This window comes from Lepidochelys kempii, chromosome 3 (assembly GCF_965140285.1).
Source record: "Lepidochelys kempii isolate rLepKem1 chromosome 3, rLepKem1.hap1, whole genome shotgun sequence".
NCBI lineage: Eukaryota > Metazoa > Chordata > Testudines > Cheloniidae > Lepidochelys > Lepidochelys kempii.
Genome location: NC_136382.1, coordinates 57,736,509 through 57,747,185, shown reverse-complemented (window position 1 = coordinate 57,747,185; position 10,677 = coordinate 57,736,509). Strand labels below are relative to the sequence as shown.

The 10,677-nt window shown below is 40.9% G+C and overlaps 1 protein-coding gene across 3 annotated transcripts in view; it reads left to right on the top strand.

Moving 5' to 3' along the window:
• Nucleotides 1–3,871: 3,871 nt before the first annotated feature.
• The window catches only part of ASRGL1 (asparaginase and isoaspartyl peptidase 1), a 53,352-nt gene continuing 46,546 nt past the window's right edge, over nucleotides 3,872–10,677 (top strand). The window contains exons 1-2 of one of the 3 annotated variants that reach the window (XM_073336398.2): nucleotides 3,872–4,337; nucleotides 7,335–7,536. In XM_073336398.2, coding sequence (XP_073192499.1) covers nucleotides 7,350–7,536 — 187 coding nt within the window. In that variant the 5' untranslated portion in view covers nucleotides 3,872–4,337; nucleotides 7,335–7,349. Of the gene's footprint in view, nucleotides 4,338–4,408; nucleotides 4,630–7,334; nucleotides 7,537–10,677 lie in introns of those variants that run through there. The other 2 variants (XM_073336394.2, XM_073336395.2) reach the window with 2 other exon arrangements.

The following is a 10,677-nucleotide window of genomic DNA, read 5'->3' as shown; positions in this document are numbered from 1 at the left end:
CAGTGCTGAGACACATAAGTGATGAATTCTTGGACAGCTGCTACTATTTTATAGGGTACCTATTATACCCATTGTCTCAAAGGTAGAAATCCTAAATGGCTCCCTTCTGACAAACCTAGAAACCTCAGATGGATTGGTGCTGGTTTGGAGGTGTTCTGGATGTTAGTAGCAAATTAATTTGGAATACTTCAGCATAAAATACACCTAGTGTGTTTGAGAGGAGCTAAGACAGAGCCTTAAAGTGAGCTTAAAGCAGCATCTGGGGCTAAGCCGTTGTCTGGCTACAAATCTGCACACAGCTGTTCTGCAGAAGTTCTGAAAGTAGCGCTGCATATTAATGCAATAAACTTCAATTTGCTTTGCATCAACATATCTGTTTGAGAGTATGCACACTCATAATAAATTATACTAAGTAGGTGACAACCTGAATTTGTGTCCATTTGTTTCTATCCCAGCAAGGAAATAGCCTACCTCGGGAGTTCAGATTCTTGATTCCACAGGCGTTGTCTGCATGTGAAAATTGTATCAATTTTATTAGGCATTTACAAACTGACTTAGGTTTTTTCTATACACAGAAGTTGTGTTAATATGATTTATATTGGTTTAGTCAAATTGACACACCTATTCTTGTTTAAAATGGTGTATCCTCCTTGTGTAGACACTCTGATTTCAATTTGAGTGCCTTATGTCAGTTTAAGCTTAAATTATACACACGAGTCTGCATTGATTTAACTAAATCAGTTTCTAAACCAATTTAATCAGTAAAATTATCTTATGTAGACAACCAGGAGAGTCCTCAACTAAAAAAAAAAAAATGGTGGCTACTGCACTTACATAATTTGTATATAAAATTTAAATCCCTGTCACTTTCTTAATCCTATCAGTGACAATGGAAAACCATCCAATGTAGTTTCTCTTTCAATTTAATTAAATTTTAAATCATTTTAAACTATTTTACATTGAGGATTAAAACATTCCTAACCCAAGCAATTGCATATTTCTGTAAATCCTTGTCTGTCTGCTCCCCGTTTGTCATGCCCATTTTGTGCCCAGAAGCAGATGGACTCCTCAAATAAAAGAGGGAGGAAGAGGCAGCTCAGGGTCTGTTAAGCCAAACAGCTATGATGAAGGAAGAAGGTTGCTTGTTGGCCACAATGGCAAATTTGGGACTTTGGGTACATCTACACTGCACATGTGCCTAGCACAGGTATAAATAGCAGTACAGATGGTGAGGCACTGCTTAGGTAAGTAAAGACACAGCTGAACCTTTAGGGTATGTACCCTACATGGCTCTTTACATACCCACGTGGTACCTTCCCCATCTACACTGCTATTTTTATAACTGTACTGTCCTGCAGCCTCCCCACTGCTGGAGTCTTTCTCCCTGCCAGAATCTTTCACAGACGTATGTGAAAAGTTACACAACACACCGTGGTCACAGATTGCATTCCACTGGGGCATGTAGCTACACATACCCTACATGCCTCCACCAGTAGTGTGCAATGTAGACCTAGCCTTTGTTTGCCTTGACCCTGATGAGAGGGAACGCTGGAACTGGATTTAGAATAAAACCTAAAGAGAATGTTTTTGTTTTATATTCCTTCTTGGTTTGCCAGAGTTCCTTTCAGTGAAGAAGCACTCACTTGCAGACCATTAATAAAAACTGATTGTGTTGTATTGAACTCTGTGTTTAAAATGATAAACTATCACTTTAAATTCCTCAGGGGTTTCCTGGTCCTGTTAGTGGGCTCCATAGGAAAAAGTATGATCTGGGTCTTTGAGCTTTCAGTCTGCAAAGAACCAGCCTAGAGCAAGGTGGGGCAAGTTGTTCCTTTCTGATTTAGAGAGCTGCCTGCTTCCTCTTGGTTTTTGGTTCTTGTGTATTAAGGTTCTGGGTTTTAAGAAATAAAGTAGTGTTACATTGCAACCTTCCAGATAGATAAAACATAACATACTCTAACTTCTCTGTTTATATGCTGTGAACATATTATTGATAAACACCGACTCCTTGCCTTTGTAATCAATACAGGATTTGAATTGATCCAGGCTACTTAACTGTCTTCTGAGCTGCTTCAACCTGGAGCTAAGGCTCAATTTCTTATAAGTCTCTCTACAAGTCACAATCATATCTGCCCTTGAATCAAGCTTAAATTTAAACTACAGTATTACACATATTGAAAATGAACAGTCGAAGATTGCTCATGAATGCTGACAAACTTGCTCGCCCCTCAAATGAGGTCTGTGGCACAGAGAAGGAAAAGAATGCCTGATTCAAATAATTGTTTATTCTGAACTTTTGTTTTCTCAGGAAGGGGTGGAGTTTTCGGAGTGTAGCGAGAGGGATAAATCAAATTATGTAGTGAGTGACAAGGACACTGAGGCAGTGGCACACCTGATAGTTAAAATTGAGTAAATCACTTGTAGCACAGAAAGAAAAGGAGGACTTGTGGCACCTTAGAGACTAACAAATTTATCTGAGCATAAGCTTTCGTGAGCTACAGCTCACTTCATCTGATGCATGCAGTGGAAAATACCTTGTATTATGCAAGACACTGAATTTAGCTGTATGGAGTGGAAATCCATAAACTTAATGAAAGCACTGTATTTTCCACTGCATGCATCTGATGAAGTTAGCTGTAGCTCACGAAAGCTTATGCTCAAATAAATTTTAAGGTGCCACAAGTACTCCTTTTTTTTTTTGTGGATACAGACTAACACGGCTGCTACTCTGAAACCTGTCATTGTAGTACAGTTAACTAAAGTAGAGGTCCCATCATGGGACAAAGTAGGAATTCTGTGACACCATCATACCTGTAGAAATCCTCATTTCCTCAAAACAATTTTATTTCTTTTAAAAAATGTGAATAACTCACCACATGCTCACATCTAGTGTGGGTATCTGCGTTGAATTTTGCAGAAAAGTCCATAAATTCATGAGACTTTCTGACCTTCCCCTGCACTGGGATAGGCATAATCCTGATAACATACCAGTTGATTCTGATTTTCTCAAAACTGCATTCTCTTATGCAAAATAATTGATAGAAAACTCCTGACCAACTCTAGTTCTCAATGAATAGGACCCCCATGCCATTAACCAAGTAAGGGAGTGGTTCACACAGATGGCTTTGCCTAGCATTGGCTCACTGAATAGGTGTATGTCCTTGTCCACAGTGCTCCTGAGGCTACAGCATTGCATAATATTGCCTGCAGTCTAGGCTGCTGCTGTGGTGAAACAGGAACATTTATAAGCATGAAGGAAAGGTTTGGTTTGGGGTGTTTACCTACAGTGATCTTTGCTGGGCAGAGTTGCTTGTAAACACCTGCATTTGCAATAATGAAATCACTTCCAATGTCCATCTGGGGACACAGGAATGCCCATGGGCTTTGGCCCAGACCCTTGAAGTTATTTGTCTGTATCTAAATACCTTTGAGGATGTGGGCTCTTGTGCCTAACTGGCCAGCAGCATAACCTACAGAAGGGGGGCAGCACATGGGCTGAAAAATCTGAATGCTGTATCATTGCCAGAGGGGCCATGTTCTTGGAGAGACTCTTATAGATGGCACAACCCTGGTGAGGGGAACATAGGGAGTTAGGCAGGAAGCAACTCAGCCTGGTGGATAGCAGTCCACAGGGTTTAATAAAGTTTCACTTGTTCAATTTCACCTGCATTCAGCTTCACTAATTTAGACTCATGAGATTAAAAACACCACAGTGGATTAGGTTTCTGTGTGCTTTATGCTGTTGATCTTTAGTTGGAAGCCTCTCCACAAATGTGTGTGTGCATTTTCCATTGCAAATCTAAGCTGCCACTCACACAGCAGAAGGCTGCCAGGCGGGGGATTCGGCAGTCCCACTCCAGCAGAAAGAAGGGGGCAGCTGTCCGTTTTCCTTTTCTAGCCTGCACCTCCCTTCCCTGCCTTCAGCTTCCTGAGCCCTTTTCCGTCCCCACCTCAGGGAGAACAAAAGACAGGGAAAAAAAGAAAACACTGCTAGAGGATAAGGGGGGTAGAAACCCTGACAGACGGCACCTTAGCTTTGAACCTCTTGACAGTAATGGATGGCAGCCTTTACTCGCCTCGCTTCTGAGAGGACCTAGGTAGCCATTTTAATTAAGGGAGCCTTCTTCCTTCAAATCCATTCAAACACAGGAAGACAGCAGCTCTTTTTACTAAGGGCAAACTGCCTGATAATTGCTGCTCATGTGATCACCAGCCTTTTACACCAGAGCCATCTCATGCGGAAGCAAGACTGAGCGTTTGCAGACCCTTGGCTCCTGTTCTGTGTCCCTCCCTTAAGATTTCCTACTCATCAGCGAAGTCTGCAAGAGCAACCACCTGTGAGTAACTCTACCCTGTAACAAAACAGCCTGCAGCGGCGTGAATGAATGCATTCCTCCTCCTCCTCGCTTTTTCTGCTAGTCCTCTGCTGCTTGCTCTGGTTTGGTACACATGTCGATTCTCAGGAATTTCTGGGAACTGTCGCTTGTCTGCAGGTGCTGGGGGGGAATTGTGAATGAGGGAGACATTTAAGCGCTCGTTATTGAAAATCGTGTAGCAAAATCCTTTGTCCCCAGAAGGAGTGGGTGTGAAGGCTGAGTTCTAAAATCCATCCCCCCTCCCAAAGAGCAGGTCTGCATTTCTAAGTTGTATCATTTTATGCTAAAAGAGGTGTATTTTCCTCCTTTATTTAATCTCGGTAGTGGTCAGTACCACAAATGTAATCTATTGAGAGGATTCATGATTATGGGGTATAAAGGTTTGATCTGCAAGAGTTGGGGATGGGTAAACTCTTTACCAGTCGCAAAGTTATGAATGAGTTATGCAGGCCGCCATACAACTGTGCCAATTAAAAGTATGTCACATGGCACCATCTGTATTTTTTATATATATATGTGTGTGTCTGTGTCACACAGTTAACAGAAACTGGTTTTAGAGCATTTTTTTAAAAACCCATACTATTTTTCATTCCTCCTCTAGTAAAGCCAGATTCCCTTCGAACTACGGGGACTCTCTTTGACAAAGAGGAATGTATTGTTTGTTTGTTTAACTATCTAAATACTAGGCTACATAAATACGTCTGCTTTAAAATCCAATATCTTAGTACCTTTCGGAGCTATAATCAAGTAACCGTGTGCCCCATTTTTAGACTGTAACCCCTTTGCAGTAGGGATTGTGCTTTCCTATGTGCTTGTACAATGTCTGGCACATTTAGTGTGCTATTATAAATAACACTGGTAATATGGTATAAAGCTCCTTTCCAAAACCCTGTGGCTTATAAGAGATTGGGCCTCTAAACCAGTCAACCAGGACTAAAGAATGCCAATCAGATACGTCAGAGTAAACATTTGGGAAGGTAAAGAATAAAATGGGGTGGTTGGTTTGTTTGTTTTTTGGCATCAAGCTTTTTTTTTTTTTTTTTAAATGGTGACCATTCAGAGGCTTGTAATGTTAGAAGTAGTCCCAGGAGAAGATGGAGGCAGAATCCAGACTATAATCATTGCATGATAAATGTAATTTACCGTATCACATGGCTCACAGTTTACCACCTATCTGTGAAAAGATGTATTATATCCAAGTCCATTCCTCCCATTGGCATATGTCATCTTCTTAATAATAATAGTGTGTCCTGATATACTAATCTCATGTGGTGAAATGCCTCATGAGTCCTAGAAGTAAGATGGAAATGGAGGAAAAGCAAAGGAGAAATGACCATAAAGACAAATTTCAGAGTAGCAGCCGTGTTAGTCTGTATTTGCAAAAAGAAAAGGAGTACTTGTGGCACCTTAGAGACTAACATTTATTTGAGCATAAGCTTTCGTGAGCTACAGCTCACTTCATCGGATGCATTCAGTGGAAAATACAGTGGGGAGATTTACCTTTGTTCTCGACACAGGTGTGTGTGTAAATTTTTTAATGTAATACATTTAGGTGAGTGCAGACTGTACTTGTTTGGATGCTGGCTTCTCAAGATGCCTTATTTCTCATTCTTTACAGAGTGGCAAAGCAATTAATGTTCCTTTCTGTACAGTCAAAAATAAAAATTAAACTGTTCACTACCAGCTTGTAACATCTTGTGTTTCCCAGAGTACGAAGTTTGTGCTTACCTTGCAAGTGGTCAAAGGTTTGAAATCCAGGCGAAAGCATCAGTTAAGTTTTAAACTAAGGCCAGATCTTGCTTAACACTTCCTTCATGTCAGGTGAGTAGCTTTAACTGCACTATGCAAACAGGTTGATTAAAGTAGAAGATACAGATTATTCATCTGACATGAAAGAAGGGTTAGCAGGAACAAGCCTCAAGTTTTAATTTCCTTATTATTTGTTATAGAAGAATTATTTCTCCACATGTAAGAATTATTTCTTTCACTATGTAAGTGAAACTTCTTAAAACAGGTTGAGGGAGACAAGTGCAATATCTTGAAATGTGTAGATGTAGATATATAGTGTGCAAACTTATTTTTAAAAGCTTGTCAAAGTTAGGATTCACCAAAAAAATTGTAACCCCCACTGAAGTGAATGAAGGTTGCCTGCGTATATCTTAAGACCAAATTCTGCCATCAATGTATAAAAAGAGCAACTTGAAACCAAAACCATTTCAGGTGCAGAATTGTCATGACCTCATTTTTTTCCTTTTTCTTTTTCACCTAACCATATGATTCAGTGAGTTTGTAGCTGCTGTTTCTGGGCTCTATTTACTTACTATATATACAGTTATAATGCAGAAAGAGAATTTACAGACAAAAGTGTTTAAGTATGATACTGTTTCTCCTGAGAGGTGTTTTTCTCTTTTGCCTTTCTTCAGTATAATTCTACTTCTCATTTGTTGAGCTCTTATTTATTTCCTCAAAGTATAAATCTGTGCCTATCACAATATCTCAAGCCGTATGAATAATATAATTGAAAAAACACATGAAATAATTATTCAAACCAAATTCTCTTTCCCCATGAGATATGAAGGGTCAGTCCTGCATCTACTAAAGTCACATGCAAAACTTCCATTGACTATAGTGGCAGTAAGAATGGACCTTTTAAAACCCTCCGTCCTCAATCCATCCTTCAGGATAAGGCTAAGTAAATAGATGGCCTTTGCAACATGCCGTGAAAGTCAACATACTTATGCCCTGTCAGCACCTGAGGTGAATTACAGAATCAGGAAGCCTGTATTGAGAATGTTCAGTCTCCTGAAAAATAAACCTAGTTAATATCACACTGAGCACCGCAGTGGATTTCATCTGTGGGGCTGGACCATGAAGAAGGGAGCATTCGCTAAAGCTTCTTGCTTTGCATGTGTTTTAGGAAGATTAGTTCTGAATAACATGTTTCTAATCTGTAATTAGCAAGGATTTGGCAGTATGAAGCCTGTTATTGTGGTTCATGGTGGAGCTGGCCGCATCTTTAAAGATCGGGAAGAAGGAGCTCGTTCAGGTGTTACCACAGCAGCACTGAAAGGTTACAGTATCCTTAAACAAGGAGGCAGTGCATTAGATGCAGTTGAAGAAGCAGTGACCTCAATGGAAGATGATCCACATTTTAATGCAGGTAATTTTTCAAGCATATAACTACACAATGAAATCTCTCTATGTAGACCACATTATTATCCTTGTGTATTTTGCTCTGTTGGTTGTGCGGGGGAGGGGTGGATTTTTCAATGTGATGCATTTAGTTGAGCACAGACTGCACTTGTTTGGATGCTGGCCTCTCAAAATGCCTTATTTCTCATTGTAAGTATTTCTCATTCCCACAGTATTCTTGCCAGCAAGTTAAAGAAGTATGGGCTGGATGAATGGACTATAAGGTGGATAGAAAGTTGGCTAGATTGTCAGGCTCAACGGGTAGTGATCAATGGCTCCAAGTCTAGTTGGCAGCTGGTATGAAGTAGAGTGCCCCAGGGGTCGGTCATCGGGCTGGTTTTGTTCAATATCTTCATTAATGATCTGGAGGATGGTGTGGATTGCACCCTCGGCAAGTTTGTAGATGACACTAAACTGGGAGGAGAGGTAGATAATGCTGGAGGGTAGGGATAGGATACAGAGGGCCCTAGACAAATTAGAGGATTGGGCCAAAAGAAATCTGATGAGGTTCAACAAGGACAAGTGCAGAGTCCTGCACTTAGGACGGAAGAATCCAATGCACCACTACAGACTAGGGTCCGAATGGCTCAGCAGCAGTTCTGCAGAAAAGGACGTAGGGTTTACAGTGGACGAGAAGCTGGATATGAGTCAACAATGTGTCCTTGTTGCCAAGAAGGCCAATGGCATTTTGGGCTGTATAAGTAGGGGCATTGCCAGCAGATCGAGGGACATGATCGTTCCCCTCTATTCGACATTGGTGAGGCTTCATCTGGAGTACTGTGTCCAGTTTTAGGCCCCACACTACAAGAAGGATGTGGAAAAATTGGAGAGAGTCCAGCGGAGGGCAACAAAAATGATTAGGGGACTGGAACACATGACTTATGAGGAGAGGCTGAGGGAACTGGGATTGTTTAGTCTGCGGAAGAGAAGAATGAGGGAGGATTTGATAGCTGCTTTCAACTACCTGAAAGGGGGTTCCAAAGACGATGGCTCTAGACTGTTCTCAGTGGTAGCTGATGCGAGAACAAGGAGTAATGGTCTCAAGTTGCAGTGGGGGAGGTTTAGGTTGGATATTAGGAAAACCTTTTTCACTAGGAGGGTGGTGAAACACTGTAATGCGTTACCTAGGGAGGTGGTGGAATCTCCTTTCTTAGATATTTCTAAGGTGAAGCTTGACAAAGCCCTGGCTGGGATGATTTAGTTGGGGATTGGTCCTGCTTTGAGCAGGGGGTTGGACTAGATGACCTCCTGAGGTCCCTTCCAACCCTGATATTCTATGATTCTAAGTAAAGAGCATGAAGATTGACAAAAGGAGAAGAGTTTCTATTTTTGGTCTCAGGTTTTTTTAAAATAGCTGCAGCTTTGTTCTTGTTCTGCAGTGTTGTTCTTGTGCAGAAGTTCCTTCATTTTTGTACTATGAGTTTATTAAGAGACCCAGACCTTCAGGAGTGAATTATACCTTCATTATAACCCTGGCGTTTCCATTTAAATTACCTGAATGCAACTGTGGGCAAAACTTAGACCTCGATCTTTTTGTCAGTGCTTGGCCTAAATCTACTGCCCGAGTGGGATTGTTCTCTTCAGAATATCAGTGCTGTTAAGACAGTAGATAATCTGTGAATTCTTACGAGTATGCTCATTGCTAAGTATACCAGTTATGAGCCCCCATCTTCAATGATGCTGTCTAATATTTTCCCCTTCCCACCAACCCCATTTTATCATCTTGCTTAAAGTGAGTGGAAAATAGTGCTCCTTTTTCTCCTTTAGTGCTCCCACTCAATATGTCAGGAATGGAGCTGAAGAAAAAGGCCCGCATTTGTTCAGTGCTTTATGTAGACGCAATTGTTTTCAGCATGGCCACCTAGTTCAGAGAGCATCATATGTCCTTCCCCATCCTGTAACTGAAAAGCCATTTCACTTTGTTTTAGAAATATATTGTTCTCTGACTGACTTGGGTAGAAAACACTGCTGGTGACAAGCCTTTCTGAATTAGCAAAATGGAAACAGAAACATGGGGCAAACATGGTACGAAAGATGCGATTGTTATATAACCAACCCTAGATTTGTTCTCTACTTGATCTTGCACTTTTCTTTGCCTGTCCATGAAAGAAGTCTTTATTCCCCCCCACCTTCGGAGATTTATTTTGCTTATGTTAATGGATCAGTATCTGAACTTTGTTTTCAGCATTTTATTTATTTGAATGCTTCAGTACTCTATAGCTTTACCTTGTATGTGTCGGAGAAGCGCTCCTCTGGCCAGACATTGCCTTTTTGCATATAAGACATCAGCTAGGTCTGCACAGGCAAATCCCTGATCTCCTGAGGAGTCCTGCCAACTTTATTGCATCTCCACTTGGTCTTAGGTCTTCATCTGCCTGCATGGAGCCAGTCATAGGGTCTGGGCCTACGTTTAAATGTAATACTGTGTGTGATGATGAAAAACAGAGAAGGGGGAAAGGGAAGAATTACAACCAAAAGATCATGTGATCTTTTGGTTTGTTATGCACAAGTATAGATGGTTCTACAAAAACACATGTGAACATGTATTTTTAATCTTTATTCAGACAGAGCATATATTTGAAGCCAATGGAGCTTCTTGGTTGAGTAAGGTTTACTTGTGTGTGCTGTTTTGCGCAGTATATCTGGGTGCCACTATTGAGAATTTTTTTTTACATGTAAAAGGCTGAAAACCTGGCTGGCTACACTGGCCACTGAAATAATATAATTTGTAATACCCGTAAGCTGACCAAAGGCTCTCCATATCCCTTTATACAGTATCCTGTCACTCCTGGGATTACTACTTTTGAGTCCTACTGGGATGGAAGGGGAGGGAGCAGAAAAAATAAGTTGGCTAGGGGAAGGTAGGTAGACCATTATTTTGCCACCACCACATATGTACCTAAGTTTTCCATCTGGGGATATTTTCATTCCCCTTCACTATATCATTATTCCTTGTCCAAGTTGTCTATCTCGTAGACATCAAGTTCAGACACATAGTAACCAATATTTTAAAGTTATGTATTTCTATCTAGGGCAAGAAAAGTGATTGTCTGCAAAACACTGCCCTCAAGAGGAAGCCTCTTGCCCTGTTTTCTAGAATGCAAGACTT